At 43.6% G+C, this 16108-nt stretch overlaps 2 protein-coding genes across 9 annotated transcripts in view; one reads left to right on the top strand and one right to left on the bottom strand.

The window, feature by feature from the left end:
- The first annotated feature begins 656 nt into the window (after nt 1-656).
- On the top strand, nt 657-3623 carry LOC143180197 (uncharacterized). The gene is made up of 4 exons (XM_076379756.1): nt 657-667; nt 717-968; nt 1136-2978; nt 3048-3623. Exons 1-4 carry the CDS (start codon nt 657-659, stop codon nt 3321-3323), a joined length of 2382 nt encoding a protein of 793 aa, XP_076235871.1. The 3' UTR covers nt 3324-3623.
- Nucleotides 3624-9051: 5428 nt separating this feature from the next.
- The window catches only part of Crtc (CREB-regulated transcription coactivator), a 37594-nt gene continuing 30537 nt past the window's right edge, over nt 9052-16108 (bottom strand). For 4 of the 8 annotated variants that reach the window (XM_076380976.1, XM_076380974.1, XM_076380972.1 and 1 more), the window contains 7 exons: nt 14816-14863; nt 13936-14097; nt 12756-12887; nt 12393-12548; nt 10257-10331; nt 9758-9917; nt 9052-9335 (listed from right to left, as the gene is read on the bottom strand). In XM_076380976.1, the coding sequence (XP_076237091.1) occupies nt 9124-9335; nt 9758-9917; nt 10257-10331; nt 12393-12548; nt 12756-12887; nt 13936-14097; nt 14816-14863 (945 nt within the window). In that variant the 3' untranslated portion in view covers nt 9052-9123. The remainder of the gene's footprint in view (nt 9336-9757; nt 9918-10256; nt 10332-12392; nt 12549-12755; nt 12888-13935; nt 14098-14815; nt 14864-16108) is intronic. The other 4 variants (XM_076380975.1, XM_076380973.1, XM_076380977.1 and 1 more) reach the window with 3 other exon arrangements.

Here is a 16108-nt window from a genome sequence, read left to right on the forward strand (position 1 = left end):
AAAATTCATTCTGTTACAATTCATATGAGACCAAGGGCTGTTCACAAAAAGTGTGAATAAATAGAGCTCTGTGGATTTCTCTAGCTATCATTTTTTTGTACTTATTGATTTCGTTTAATTTGTATGTATTTCACAATCTCTGCACCGTTCTGTTGATAATATTACTGAAGAAACATCTCGTGTATGTATACTGGGTTTACATGCAATCGAGCGAAAAAAATTATAGCATAGGAAGGAGTAATATTTCCTAATCACGTTCAAAATGTACTGTCAAGGAAATGTACCGCTCATAGTACTGTACGTTCTCATAGGTACGTTACTGCATTTATCCTTTAAATAGTTCTAATCGACAAGTTCAACGATCCTAACACTGTATTTTATAAGTGGCGAACAAGTGGTACATTTTCGAGCGAAACTACGCCAAATTATCAAGCATTGCTCATTTGTAATCTTTGTGTACATACGGTGTGCAACTGTCTGTAGCTCGATGTGCGATAATAAAGAAGATTATTTTGTGTAACAGAGCTTACTCCATAACGACACCAAGTTCCACGACTACCGAAATGTCACGATATAGGAGATGAATCGAAATTACTTGTCTACTTGTTAAAATAGGAATGAGGCGGAGTCGTATCTAGAATTAAAGAAATATGATAATGATAGAGACGTTTTCACGAACCATTTCCATGACTACGATCTGTCAATCGGAACAAAAGCACTTTCTCGATCGTGCTTAATCGACTGCTGCCTCATTCACGCGGCACCAACGTTGCCCAATACATTTTTATACCGAAAACACCTCCAAAATATGGAAGTATCTCTGCACGTCCATTTGCAGGCAGATGGCCTCTCTATGACACCATGAACGAACGATTTCGGTTCAACTGCGTACAGATTCTCATCCTGTCGATACTGCTTCACTCCCTGCTGCCTCACTGCGCTTCAGAGTTCCTCAAAGACAGCTCGAGGTACTACTAGAATATAGCCTGTCCTTATCCTTCTTTGGCTCCCTCTAGTTTCTTCTATCAAAAAAACTTAAACCTAAGTAGCTATTATCATCGCTGACCTCTCATTTAATCTAGCAAGCTCCATTTCCGCACTTCGCACGACATTTCATTTTAATTCTTGATTCCAGCAACGTAGACGTCAGCGACTTCGCAGAAGACCTGCACAACAGTCTAGACCCATCCATCGAGAAAATTTTTCGAGCCTCCAAAGACCAGAAAAATGCCGCAACAGATCTTCAGCACAGTCCCAAGGCAGAGACCAAATTCTACACTCCATCTGAAGAAAGGGAGCAGCGTATAAGGGTGAAGCGAGAGAATACTAAGAGGAGTGTTGCAAAGAGTGGAGCTGAGAAGAGCGACGAGAAGCGTTCAGCGTCTAGCAAAACTTCCTCTAGAGTCGACCGTTTTTCCAGGGACTTGCCGAAGCTCTCTAGCAAAGACTCCAGCGATTACGAGGTCCCCGTCGACCAGGACAGGTCCGAGTACGCTGATGAAGTGGAGGACGAGACAGCGGCTAACGCAGAGAACAAGGAATCGAAATACAAAAGTGGAGAGTTCCGTGTCGGAGAGGACTCCGAGAGGTTCATCGATCAGGAGGAGAGATCCAGTCTGTACGACGACTTCGAGGCGAAGGACGTCGTGAAGAGAGGCATCTCTGGGTCAGAGGACTACGAGGAAGCGAACGAAGACCCTGGTGAAGTAGCAGAGGACACAGCTGCAGTAGAGGAACGAGAGTCGCTAGATGAGCAGACTGAAAAGAGAAAAGCTCACGCTGACACGAGGGTAAAGAGAGAGAAAAGCGAGGGTTCAAAGGGGCCACAGAACTCTGAAATTACAGGAAAGGAAGAGAACCTTGGGGCCTCGAGTGACTCGTCGAAAGACGCAGACGCAGCTTTAAAGGACGCCAAGAAGGAGATGGCAGTGGCTGAGGATCAGAAGAATAAGGGGGATAAGGATGTCAGCGAGCAGGCGGAAGAATCAAAGAGAAACGTCGCTGAGAAACAGGAGAAAGACGAATCCAAAGTAAATCCTGATGCTCCAAAGTCTCTGATCGAGCCACAGGAGGCCGAAAGAAACGTGAACGCGAAGTCCTTAAATGAAGAGGGTCAGGAAGTGGTGGTAGATGGAAAACCGCAGGAAGAAAGCAGCCTGTCTAATGATAAAAGAGCTTCCAGCGAGTCCGCAAGTTTCGAGGGGGCTCCTAAGCAGGAGGAGCCAAAAATCGTGGCTGACATTGCCAATCCAGAGTCAACGAAGGTGGAGGTTCCTATGAACGGCGCAGGAGCTCCAGCTCCTGAAAGCACTGGGAAGCTCGAAAGTTCAGGGAACCCTGAAGCTGCCACGGGAGAGCAGACTGACGCAGAATACGAGAAACGGATGGAGGAACAGATCCAGCGGAAGATAGATTCGATCAAAGAGCAAATCAAGCGCGAGATCGCGGAGAATCAGAAGATGAAGGACATCCGGGAGAACAACGCCAAGTTTGATGAACTGTTTGATGAAGAGAACGAGGACCAGGAGCAGGCCCTGCAGCCTGAACCATCAGAAAAGAAGGAGAATTTGTCGAAGAGATCGACTAAGAGTTCTGGGAAGCTTCAAGTGCGAGAAAATGCTGGGAAGCGATCGGTAAAACGGAGGAAAAGACAAGATGATAGTAATCAGGGAAAACTTAGAAGTAGTGAAGCAAATTTGAATGCTGCTAAGAAGACAAATCGAGGAGCGACGAGGAAGCGGTCAGCTAGTAAATTAGAACAACCCTCCTTACCTGCCAAAATGGTACCGAAACGAGAGTACCCGCGACAGGTGTTTTTGATGAGGCATGAGCGCAACGCGGGGAAGAAAAGGAGAAGAAGAAGAACAAAGAATTTTATGCTTGTTCCAGAACAAGGCACTGTTAAATTGGAAGATAATCTTCCTCCTGATGTTAGCTTAGATTCCAGCTTGCAGGGGAGTTTAAAAAATAGCAAGGTGTAAAATCGTAGTTATATATTTAACAGGATTGGCATTCAATTATTCTTACGTTATACCAAATCTGCTTAAATCCTTAAAGATCGAATAAAATTTCTGAAATCTTGTTACCTACAGTCCGGATCATCGCTAAGAACGGCAGAGGACGAAAAGGCGATTGCGGACCAAAGTTCTCTGTCGGAAAGAAAGTCTGGGTCAATAGCTTCCTTAGTTGGGAACGAGGAACTTGGACCATTAGCAACAGAATATGGAGAGGCGTTCGGTGGTTTAAATGGTGAACCTGGTGTGGCTTTAGCTCGATTCAAAAGGATCAAACGAGTCCTTCGTCCCTCAGCTTCAAAGTCCTAGCCCGGCGACGGAAGAGGCTGCGATATCCTTATCATTCCTTTAAAATTTGCAACTCACGAATAATACTTCTCAATCAAACAAACGGTGTCTATATGCAACAGAATGTGTACTGACGTAATTAGCTGTAAAGGTACTTAGTTTACATTGCGATTAACTGTATCTCAAAATGTAAAAACGTTTCGAACAGGCTCCTCCGACGTTTCTAGCTCGATGTTTCCCGCAGTTTTGTAACTAAAGCAATAACGTACAATGAGGAAAATACTGTACGATAGGAAAATAAAATTAGACCTTGGATCCTTAGACTGTTTTCTTCCTTATCTCTACCAAATGATGAGACTCTCCAGGCGAGCTGTATAACTAGAGGGAAAGAGGTGGTGCCCAGGCAAATACACAGAGACGCATTCGTAGACGTTCAAGATTTAATAACAAAGATACGATTAAACACGAAGAAGACACATAGATCGTTTTTTAAATCTCTTTTGTGCGCTTACATTACGGGGGGGAGGGGAGGAGACTTTGACTTGTTTTTCATTCACGGCACAAGCGAGCCCCGCCGTCCCCAATTGTTAATCAACCGTCTCTCTCCTCTTATGCACCGCGTTCTCTACCTTATAACAATATGAAACAATTATTTACACAACGACGGGCAAAAGGTCCACGGTGCCGTGCGAGAAATGCCGAAGGTGATGTTACTTTTGTATACCTTTTTAACCGATTTCGGTGGATGTATCGCGTCGACGTCCACTGTCTGTCTAGTATGCGCAAATTTACCAGCTAAAGGTCGCCCTATCGATGTCGAAGTCTCGCTACAAAAACCTACACTACGAAACTTCGACTCCGATTCGGCTAATTTTTCATCTCCAGGATCGTTCGACCGTGATTGTATCCACATTTCTTCCTTTACTTTAGTGTGCCGTTCGTAAGGGGGTAGTGTAGCGCAAACACTGTCATCTGAATCGAATATATTATAATTTAACAAAAGGATCAAGGGAAAATGTTGTTACTGCTTTCGATAAAGTGATCAAAATTTGAGTGCAAATGCTAAATGTAATAGAATTTCTCACGTGAATGGAACCGTGACGTCGACCCCACGTGCTGACCAAGCTCTTTCGTCGCGTCTCTGTTCGCAAGCTGATTTCGAGGGCGAGGAATTGGTCGTATCGCGATTGACTTCATATAGAGTCAAATCTTCATCCGCGTTTCCCTTTACCTTCTTTAGAATAAATTTCGAGCGACGAGAATTGACATTTTTCCAACCACTTCGGAGTAACATTTTCCTTGAGACTAGTGATATAGTAAACGACATCGAATGAATAGAATTTGACAATAAGGATGAGAGAAATGCGCGAAAGGGACAGCGGATGACGCGAATCGAGACGAGACGAGGTGAGAAAGCTACGAGCCAAGTGCATAATCGGACTTTAAATTCGGTGGATTGCACGACGGACGCTCAGCTTGGTACTTGCTTGGTATGTGTCGATAGAGACGTTTTTATTTAAAAAAATCGATGTCTGAGAAATGGTGTTCACAATAATTATGATACAACAACGTAACGGCATTACAGACTTAATATTTATATGTCTCTATGTATATATACACATATACGTACGCGTATATATATGTATATATATATATATATATATGTATATATTTATATACGTGATATATTTATAATATAGTAATTTCTTTACCACGATGTAACATGGCTATATACAAATATTACAACGTTTCCTTTTCTCCTATTTGTCATCCTTCAAGCTGTCGTCGCGCTCGATGACAAGATTTGATCGAAGCCGAGACAGGCAGCTGTTTTCCTACTACCTCTGCCCTTCGGTTTCCCTTTTTCTTTCCGCTTGATCTACGTTCTAACCGCGCGTTTGCTTTGCGACGCGCGGCGCGATCGATCTCTTACCGCGAGTACGATATCGAATCAACGCACTGACCTTTCGTTAAGTCGCTCTCTTTCTCTCAGAAAGAGCGTGTGTGCACCAACATTCATGATCGTCCGAACAATGCCCTCGTACGTATCAATCATTGTTGCTCAAATCTGTGCCTCGTGGAGCAGATACCCAATACTTCTGAAGAGTCGTTCATGTATATTTGCCAATTAACTTCTTTTCAGTTCTCGTGCAATCTCGGAAAGATAATAAGGCAATAGATTAAGCAACAAGTAACAAATAACAAGTTCAGGCTGCGTCTATCGTTCAAACAGTTATGCACGATGGTGCACGTTTGCATGTGAGAGAGAGAGGGAGAGACAGAGAGCAAGGAAAAGTGAGATTACTTTATTCTTTGTATTCGTGCATGTATATCGAGATAAGAAACGGGAAAACTGGAATTCAGAGAGAGGCAGAAAGAGAGGTGGAGAGAGTGTGTGTGTGTGTGTGTTTGAGAGAGAGAGAGAGAGAGAGAGAGAGAGAGAGAGAGAGAGAGAGAGAGAGAGAATGTCTCGAATCTTACACAAAAATCTTGTGCAACATTGTAGATATGAATGGAACTGTTGATATTACCCAAGTTACGTATACATGAGGATACATCTTGCATATTTTTTCTGAGAAAATTTTACTATTCCTTTGTTTGCCCTAAACAGCTTTTCAACTACCGCTTATTTCTTGTTTTCCTTGGTCAGAAATTACACCGAATATGTTTGAAAATGTGCAGAAAAAATCGTACGATATGTGTCCCTATGCACACGTAGCTATACTTTTTCGCTCGAATCGGTGGATTCCTTGGTAATGTTTTGGTCGTTTACAGATCTCCTCGAAATCGAAAAAAAAGTCATCCCTTCTTTTGATTTCTTGGAGATCTCGCTCTACATGTTTCTTTATTCTTCAAGTTCACGAGAACACGACATTAGTTCATTTATAGTCACTACTTTCTTTGTATTCTTTGATCCTCAATCGTAATGTCGGTCCTCGCGTCCACTCACCATAATCTTCAATCTCCGGTTAAATTGCACTTTTTGATCACTACACCTTCCTCTATCCAGATCGACGATTATCGCGAGTGGAATGATGATCCACGCTCGCAATCGACATGCTTAAGTACTATAAATTTACAAAAAGAGAGAAGTGACGAAGGGGCGATCCTTCGATGGGAAAAAGTGACGTGACGAGTTCGAGTCTAAGGTAACTTATACGTTTAGGCGACCACCGACGGATCGCGTTACATTATCTCTTATATTGCACGTATCGCGTAAATCTTACGGTCTGTCTTACAATCTACGAGCGACGAACATCTACGTGCTTTGGCACCGTCTCGCGCGCGACGAGACTTTCGCGAGAGGAGCGAAAGAAACGGAGGGAAGAAAGTTCTATTTGACCAGACAACACCTTCCTTCTTTCGCCTAGACGGAGATAATATCGCATCGGTTTCCTTACAATTTCCATCAAACCGATTTGTAACAACAATTAGACTTTTCGCAGTTTCAACGTATAGACTCTTTTTTTCGCTGTTGTTGGTGAATTGCATTGCTCCCCAAGATTCCCATAGGTGAGCCGTAGAACTGGGCCGACGACTTTCAAATGTCCTACTTTACGAAGATTCTCTCAAAATTGACCGATACTTGCGTGTTTCTACCTACCAATCGAGATCGAAAATTAGATTGTCGACAATGACGCGAGGAAGAACGTATGCCAAGAATCTACAGAGCGTCGTGCTACGTAGTAAATTTACCAAAGGTGGTAAATGCTGATATGGAGACTGTATGAAATGTTAGGCACTGATTCTAATGAAACTTCGTAAATAAATTATTAATAAATAAATTATGCTGAGGTAATTGTCCAAAAGTTTTCACTAATCAGTATGTAATAATTTAGCCAATCTCCTCGCGTGATGTCTTTGTGGTGTGGTTTGTAACTCGAAGTCAGAATGATCATGATTTGACATCCTATTCTGCGCGCAAAGAGTTGCTCGATCTTCGAACGATCTGTTATCGTAGGCATCATCGCGTATTCTTAAATGCAAACACCTAAAAGTTGGATTGGATTTTGTGCTTAGGCACAGTAGGCAGTACACTCGGTACACCAGGCTTACGAGGACCGTTTAGAACCGCCAACAACGACGCAGCTAGGAAACAATCAGAGGTATAAACTTTATGGAAATCTCAACAAGTTTCAACTCTATAAAATTCGATTGGTCGGAACGACATTAAAAGCGTTCGATAACTGTGCTTCGAAACATCAGTTTAGCATATTGATTACTCACTTTCTTCACTCATCTCTCTCGTCTCAGAGAAGCATGAAGAAGCAGAAGAAGCGAATTACTCAATCGAATCCAAAGAGTGTAGTTAGACGCATGATCACGGCAAGTTAAACATTTCAGAATCGATCCAACTGGTGGCAATAAATTAATGATATCTTCTTAAACAGATTGTATATAGGCTGTTCCAGAATTATGTTCTAGAACCAACAACTCCCCCGCACAATTCTGTTACAGCCTCGATATTCTTTTACTTGTACATTCGTAAACGGTCATAAAACATCATTGCAACAATCTCATATTTTTCCTGACTGAACGCAAGGAACTTTTGGGAATAAAATTCCATCGATGTAAAAAGATGCCAATAAATTAAGCGCGGATAACTTCTGTTAACATTTGGAAATGTACTGTGTAGCCTAAGCCCCTTCAACATATTTGTTGGTTTGCCTCATCTACGCCTAAGAATAACGAGTTCTGAATGGCGTTCGAAGAAGGTCGATTACCACTACGTACGTACACTGTTGTATACGGAGTATAAGCGTCATATAATTTTTGTGATTCACTTTTATATTATCATTACAATCTAACTCGATTAATTATTTAACGTGTATACAAAGTACAGCGTATTACTTTCAAAAAACAATTGACCACCGGCGAGGGTACACGGGCGAAGGTACGCTCGTCTTTGCGTTTTCCCATTTCTCTTCTGCTTCGAGGTGACACTGCGAGCGACGAGAACGAAATGAACGCATGCTTTTCGAACGATTCGACACTGATCGGTGACAGAACCGTATCGTTTATTTACTTTCTTTTCTACTATGGAGAAGAATCGCGAAACGTAGGTGGAACTTGTTCGGAGGCTGAGCAAAAGCGCGCAACGAAGGAAAGGGCAAAGAGTGGTTCGAATGCTCGACGACAATTTACGACAATTTCCGGCAAGGTACCGTCGAAAGGTGTCTCCCTCCTCTCTCGTGTCTACGTTCTTACGCGTATCTCGCCTTCTATTCTCATTCCCCGTTAAATATGCTCTGCGAGGAGCACGATCGACTCACAACATATCTGTTTTATCTCTCTCTAAACGTTAATTTCACCTAAACAGTAGACTTTTTACCTTACTAGGATCGTATATGACAAAAGCATGTATAAATCAGTAGACATTTTGTTTTGTGCTTCTTAGAGATCATACATGATACAATGTACAAAGTAGTATAAAATAAAAAAAGGGTTAATAAAGATTTGTATTACTTAATCTTCAATTAACGGTTTATCACGAACGGGACACCGCTCTCGTCGACCGCCACACGCTCTTCCGTCTAGAGACAACGTTCTCCGCGAAACTCGTCGTTTCTGTTTCGTTCTATGAACGCGATAGGCTAATTTCTAAGGATAAATCTGTCAATCGTAGTAACTGATTTAGCACGCGAGTCGAGGAATCCGGTTCTCCTGTCGAAGATGCGTTAGCGACCAGACGATCCGGTTTCGTCCCATTTGTCAAAGTGTCCCAAGAATAAATCGCGACACCAGGACAGAGACAAGAATTTGTATTCTCCTACGTAATATAGTCAGCGCGTAATCGTAAATGAGTAAAATTTGTCTCGCCTTAATGTCGATCTAGCCTAAAATGGGCCTCGGTGTTGGGGTCGGATATAACCATCGTTGGGTCGGTGAGCATTTGCAAACCATCCACGTCGATGGGGTCGAGGCCCTGCCTCAAAGCATCGTCCGATGGAAAGAGATCCGTGTCGAAATCGCTCCCCAACATCGCTGACCCAAAGTCCTTCACGAATTCGGGGTCGTCTGCCCCCGAGAAATCTGCAAATTAGAGTAATTAGTGATGCTAGACGTTTATTTCATTTTAATAACTTGGCTAACTTGCCAAACTGTTGTAGAAATGTTCAATTGTTAAATTTTTCGACTCATTTCTTCTTTACTTCCATAATTATTAGACTGCTACACTTAAAGGTAAATGAAGAGTGGAGGAAATATCCGGAAATATTCGAGTATCCTTCTCTTGCATCATTCTAATTTTGAAACTAAAATCATTGACCCAATATTATTTGTGAATTAATTAAGAAACAGTGAATTTATTTTTTCAAGAAAGTTCGACGATGCCCTCGTTAACCTATTATATTTATATCAGCCTCTGGAGCCCGAAGCGTAGTTTAGTCGGTGTTTTTCGTACAAGCCGTCGATACGGAAATAACACCTGTTGGATCTTTGAAATTTATACCTACCAGTGAGGATGATCGTAGGGGTGTTAGGTGTCTGCGGCGTGAGTTGTTGGGTGGTTGTGGTGGCCGTCGTTGTCGTAGGCTGATATGCCATTTGCGGGCTGGTGCTGAAATAACCGGCATCTCCGCTGCCTAATTCACCTCCGACATTTATCACGTCGTTCTGCAAGAAAATTCCGTGAAGTGAAACATTAGCTTTGAACAATTACCGGTTCTCTTTCCCATGGATATAAATATATTAAGAATTTTGAATAAATAAAAGGTATAGGTATATTTTTCTCAATTTTCAACAAGTATGTCTGGATGTGCTATCGAAGAAAGTTGGAAACTTCTATCTCTACAGAGAAAGTAAATACTATTACTGATTAGCAAGTCTATCAAACAACGAATCCTATGCTGTGGTTCAGATACCCAATCCTACCGAATCCATTACGATAGAGATCAGAGACCTTTGAACTTTGGAAATTACCAAGCAAACACTGCTTGGAGTGGCGATGCTCACCTGCGCGTAATTCGTGGTGTGATTCGGTGAGTCGATAAACGATCCCATCGTGTTGGTCTGCACAGGCGTGTCCATCTGAAGCGAGAAAAAAGAGACGAAATAGAATCGAAAGAAACGATGGGCGGTGTTCTGTAGCCAGGATCGAAGGGAAGGCAAGAAAGGTGGTCTGGTCCTTAAGCTCGCGTTCTGCTCCTGCCTTCGAGGAACGAGGGCTTCCGTGCGAGGAACCAGGAGTCAGAGGGTGCGATGGAAGCGGAGAAACAAAAGGAGGATCGAATCAAACCGTAAGCGCTTTTGCTCGCCAACTTTTGTGGACTCGGAGCTTCTCTATCGAGATTAATTTCGCAAGTTTTTCCTTTGCATCGGGAATACGGTTTCCCAGTGGCGATAGCACAGTTTATCAATCATTCGAATCTATCGAACACAGTGCGTTACACATGAAACATAATTCTATTTTTAAGCCGTGTAGGTATAGACATTGATGTTTCGGGTTGACGCACGTGACGGAAGCAAGTCGGAGAGGGTTGATAAAAGAACATAAACAGGTTTGATAAAGTTTGCTAATGGACGTTATTTCACCTCTATCTGCGTGGTCCAGGTGCAACCAAGTTCCATCAGCTGCTGCGCGAATTTCGGCCAATCCTGACGGATGCGGGCAACAGATAAACATCAAGGCTTAACATTTCAGTGTATTGCTCAACTAGAGATTAAGGGTATCGGGTAGAACGTACGAAAATGTGTGTCGTCGCTGTCTCTTTTCTTTCTGCTCAAGTAAGCGTGTGTCAAAAGAAAAAAAATACACTTATGCTGCTGCGGCTGCTGTTTCTATCGCTAGGCGACACCGAAAGAATCGTTCCATGAGCAAAGAGCGCAACGAAAGAGTGCTCAGCTGCGAAAAAATTCGCAAACGCATGCAAGAGAAAGACGTACAAGCTTGAAAACGTTCTTCCACGTGGCCCTGGAACGCGGCGAGGATTCCCAAGTGGACGATCGAGCAGAAATCGCTAATCGTTCAGCAGCAGTGGTTAACGATGCTCGGCGACGCGAACGACAGCGACAGTCCGCGTATCGATTATTAACTCGCATAATTTTCGACGTTTTTGAGCGGCGGAATGCCCGCTGGCCAAAACGAGAGATGCGCCAGCAAGGACACGCATGGAATAATTCATGTTGCATCGTTCGTTAGCTCCGCGAAGGCCAGTCACCGAACAGAAGAAGTCTATGCAGAAAAGAAAGCCACGAAATTCTCCGGTTTTGCTGCGAGAGAAATCAGCCGGTGGCTCTCTGGCGACGGAAACAGAAGAAAAACAAGAGCGATAGAGTAGCAGTGTACAGCGTAAATTAGCGATTAAAGTTCAAGGAAACATCATTCTCGACTGAATAAACTGGAAAATGCGACTGCGCTTCTTGACCTACTGCGATTGAAACAGAAAGAGGACGCCGACAGGAGGTCGGTTTTCATGCACCTAGAGTCCCAGGACCGCGTTCTACGCGAAAGAGCACCGAAAATGCTGTGTGTTCTGCGATTATACATACCCAGCAGCATCCACTAATCTCACGCAAAAAGAACGAAAAGAATCGCTCGCGTACTTACCACTCCCTTTCGTGTGCACAAACAGATAATTACGGGCGGATTAAAACGCGCATCCAGCATGTTTGCGTCGTCTACGTTTGCGATAACCACGACTTTGTGGATTCTCAGAGAACGGGAAATTGACAAATTTCTATTGTTCTGACACAAAATGGAATTGCTGGCGAATTCTGCGTAAAGGCGGACGAGAAATAAAACATATGACTGATCAAACGAACGGTGCCGTGCGTGTTTGTTAAAATTTGTTAACAACCACACGATCGATCCACCATCACCGATGTATCGGAGGAGTGAGCGTGGGATGTAGTGGTACTTTCGCGAACAGAGGTATTCCAGTCTCGAAACTCGAAACGATACTCGAAACTCGGCGAGCGAACTGATCGAACCAATCACGATCGACGATTCTTTGCACGTGAAAGCCAAAACGAAACGCTGCCCTGTCTCGAAACGGGGAAACTGTACGCATCGTTGGACTGTTGCCAACCTACCGTCTCGCGAGCGTCATGTAAAACGTGATAAAACCGGAAACCGGATGCTTTACTAACCATCGTGAACTGCTCGAAGCCCTGCTGGAGAGCCTGCGCCTGGTTCATGAAGTAGTTGCTCTGATCGAGGCCGTCCGAAGTTAAATTCGGTGGACCCGGATGACCCGTGGGACTAGGAGGCGCCGATGGATTGTTGCTGTAGCTCAAGGGACTCCCCTGGAACCGACAAAAACCGTTCTCCCTTTAATGACCGCAATTTGTCCGGTTTTTAGCGAAACTGAAACTGTAGATTTCTTGTCGCCGCCAGGAACATCAATCTTCGAACGAATAGCGGTTCTAAGCTCTTAAGACCGGTTAACCTTTGCCAGGATACTTAAGAGATTTCCTTAAAAGACACTCACACAAAATATGTACTGTACTCACTTGAACCGTTAGACTAGGCGAAGATTGCGGCGACGGGCTGTTCACCTGCTGCGAGGACCTGTACGAGCCTAACGAGTTCAGTTGCTGCTGTTGCTGCTGTTGCTGCTGTTGCGTCTGAGGCTGCGACGATTTCTGTGGCAGAAGTTAGACCAACGATAGAGATTTCCTATACAGACTTAGCTGAGTGAACAAATTCCTGGAAAAATTTCTTCCCTCATCACGCGATGCTGTTAACCCTTCGACTGCGGTGCATTCTTGGAAAAAGCCATCAATACAGACGGCATTACATACACGTGTCAGTCGCTGCGATTGGCTATGGCATATCATTACGCTCACTGACCAAAATATACATTTCCTCAATTTTAATTGGTAATGAATTATAAAGAAAAAGATTCAATACTGATAATAAGGAACAAATTTAACTTAACATGTTTAACATAAAAATATATTGAAAACCATTTAATAATGAATTTGTGTATGATATATTTCAAAGCATAGATCAACACATAAGCCTACAACATTGGTATTGTTGCGAGCATCTGGTATGCAGCCACAGCCAACTGGTATTCGCGAGAAGACGGTCGAAGATCGAAGAAAATCGACTGCGCCGACAGTTTGACAGCTGTCAGTCCTCGTAAACGCAATCGTGATACATGAGTGCGAAACGACCAGACAGTCTATTATATATCCTTGTAAATAAAGCCTTCTACAAAGTGTAAAATGTCTTATGGTAAAGTGCGTGAAACTCGGGCGACAATAATGTCGCAACAGTATCTACTTTCTCGCCGGATCTTATGTTTATTACATACCATACACTTTTGCGTTTGATTGTTTCTTTTCGAAGTCAGATTAAAATATTTACTTGAAAGGCCGTTTCAACGAGATGTAATGGACATATTCCACTGCTGGGCTGCAGTAACTGGATAAGACATAGAAACATCAGTAGAATAAGACCCAAGTCAGACACCGCAAAGTGTCTCTTTACTTTATCGTGTAGAATCGGCCCTTCAACTTTCTGATATCTGTCGTCGAATAGCCGGTATATGTAGACTTATAGGACGCGACGTGAAAGCTTCTAAATGGTTTCTAAGAACACTATGCTCCTTAATTTCGAACTGAAACTCTGGGTTTTGTCGTAGGGGTTGTCGTAGACTTAAGAAAAGTAAGGTGGCATACTAACTGGACTTTGCGGTGGCACAGGACTGTGCGGTTGCTGATAAATGTAGTGGCCAGTCGGGCTGTGGGACGTCGCCGTCGGTGGCGGCGGCGGCGGCACCGGTTGTTGCGAATAGCTCTGAAGATCCTGTTGCGAAGTACTTGTGCTGTTTTCCAGCGCCACACCCTGTTTCACAGCCATCGCTATTAACGATCGGTCGGCGGTCTGTCGACTATTCATTTTTTTTTCCTTTCCTTCGCGTAGCCAGCATGAATAGTCACTAGCCGCAACGAGCATCGCGCAATCGATCCTCTACGCCGATTTCGAACATTCAAAGTCACGGAAGTGGATTACCACGGGTCGCGATGCGTCGATACTCGAACTGGGAGATCGTCAGAGGTGAGGTCACGCCTTCTTTTCACTTGTGCGTTAAGTATTTCAGATAGGTTCTTTCTTCTCAGAAGCCTCACGAATGCAAACAAGATCCAAAGATACCGAATTCATTTAGCAAACAAAGTTTCCCCAGTGATACGGAACTTTTAGTTGCTGATGAAATAACCACTTCCCCTGGCAGTTCGAGCATCGTGGCCGAACCGAGGGGGCAAGTTTCAAACTCGACGACAAACATTTTCCATTTACCCGTGTCTCCTCCGACGATCTGGCTAACATTTTTTTTCATAAACATAACACTCGAATTGTCGCGGCTCTCGAAACGTGGTAAGCCGTGACTTTCAATCCGACGAGGACAACTAAACTATGAACGTGGTCCACAAGCTCGATACTATAATAAGCGAATAAAAAAAAGTAAAAGGGAAAAGAAACTAGATGGAAAAAGAGCCGTGTCGGGAGTAGTCGCGTTGGTAACTATAAGCTTAAAAAAAAATGTCTCGTAATCGCTACTAACCTTACACGTGTGAAGGAACCTAGAGTTAACAGGCACTGATAAATGGTTCTGCAAAATAACAAACACAAAACAAACACTACAACAAAGGCAAAATAAAAATAAAAGAAGATGAACAGTGGCCAATAAGCGCACGAAAAGAAAGTGATACGAGCAGGGTTCTCGAGTGCAGCTTCTTTAAAGAGGGTAGAGAGACGGAGGGGAGGCCGAGGACTTTTCGTTTTACAAAAATAATCTCCCGTCAGTCTCTTCCTTAGTCTCGATCGACGTTATAAATAACGGAAGAATGAATTTCCCCCATTGACCGCGGCGACCCGATGGAATCGATCGATCGCTGATTTTTCGCTACGGAACGGAGCATGCATCGTACAGGAAACGACGTTCAAGGGAACAGCTACTAGCTAATGGCCGTTAAACGGAGGATTAGAAATTTTCTTAATCGACAGGAAGCCGCATCTAGGCCAACAGATTTCGAGGGCTCTCGAAGGGACTTATTTACAACGTTTACGGTTCTTTGCCACGGTGCGCGAAATAAGATCGATACTCGACTAGGCTACGACTAATCTAGACATCGATTAACCAAACCATGCCAGAGATTGCTTCACCGAGCAATGATAATTCTAGCATACAGAAACTGTACGCGTGTAGGCCGTGCCACGGTAATTACGATCCAAGTAAAGCGTTTAAATGGGCGATCGGAGCTCTTTCGTAATCGTTCGCGACGACGCAATCCAGTCGAAACTCGGTGAAAAAAATTTAATCGTTATCCTTAACCGTCGATCGCCCTTCTCCTCGAGCACAGAGTGACGTCCGTTTTAATAGTGGCGCGAGTCTATCATCTACCGAAAGCTCTGTGATATTGTACTCGATACACGCTCGTGGTTACGAAGCACAGAAAAGCACAGAATATCTCTCCTCATGCAATGCTACGTATAATCGTTTTCTCTTCTTTTGTCTTACAAACGGATCAGGTGTCGTGGAAACGAGACACCTTTCGAGATCAGAATGCTCGGTATTTGGAGATTCGCCGTTAAAGCGTACTCAAGCTCAAAAATTACGCTAGAAATAGTAGGAAGCGAAAGATCTCTCGATTCCATGGTACAGTCGGCCAGAAAATCTCCTGCGCTACTGTCACCGAAGCAATGGCAACCTAACCGATAAGTCGAAGGAAATCTAAACCTTGTTTTACGCGTTTCTGGCCAATTTGTGGTAGCAACGCAAGATATTTCTCCATATTTTTGCCGACTGTGCACGAGGTTCTAATCTGACACGAAGTAGCCGAGCAAACGTTACCCC

Source organism: Calliopsis andreniformis, chromosome 6, assembly GCF_051401765.1.
Source record: "Calliopsis andreniformis isolate RMS-2024a chromosome 6, iyCalAndr_principal, whole genome shotgun sequence".
Lineage (NCBI taxonomy): Eukaryota > Metazoa > Arthropoda > Insecta > Hymenoptera > Andrenidae > Calliopsis > Calliopsis andreniformis.

Bases quoted from the DNA above. Each gene is read 5' to 3' on its own strand.
- LOC143180197 (XM_076379756.1), top strand. The intron at 969-1,135 runs GTACTACTAGAA...TCTTGATTCCAG, and splicing joins TTCCTCAAAGACAGCTCGAG to CAACGTAGACGTCAGCGACT. The intron at 2,979-3,047 runs TAAAATCGTAGT...AAATCTGCTTAA, and splicing joins GTTTAAAAAATAGCAAGGTG to ATCCTTAAAGATCGAATAAA.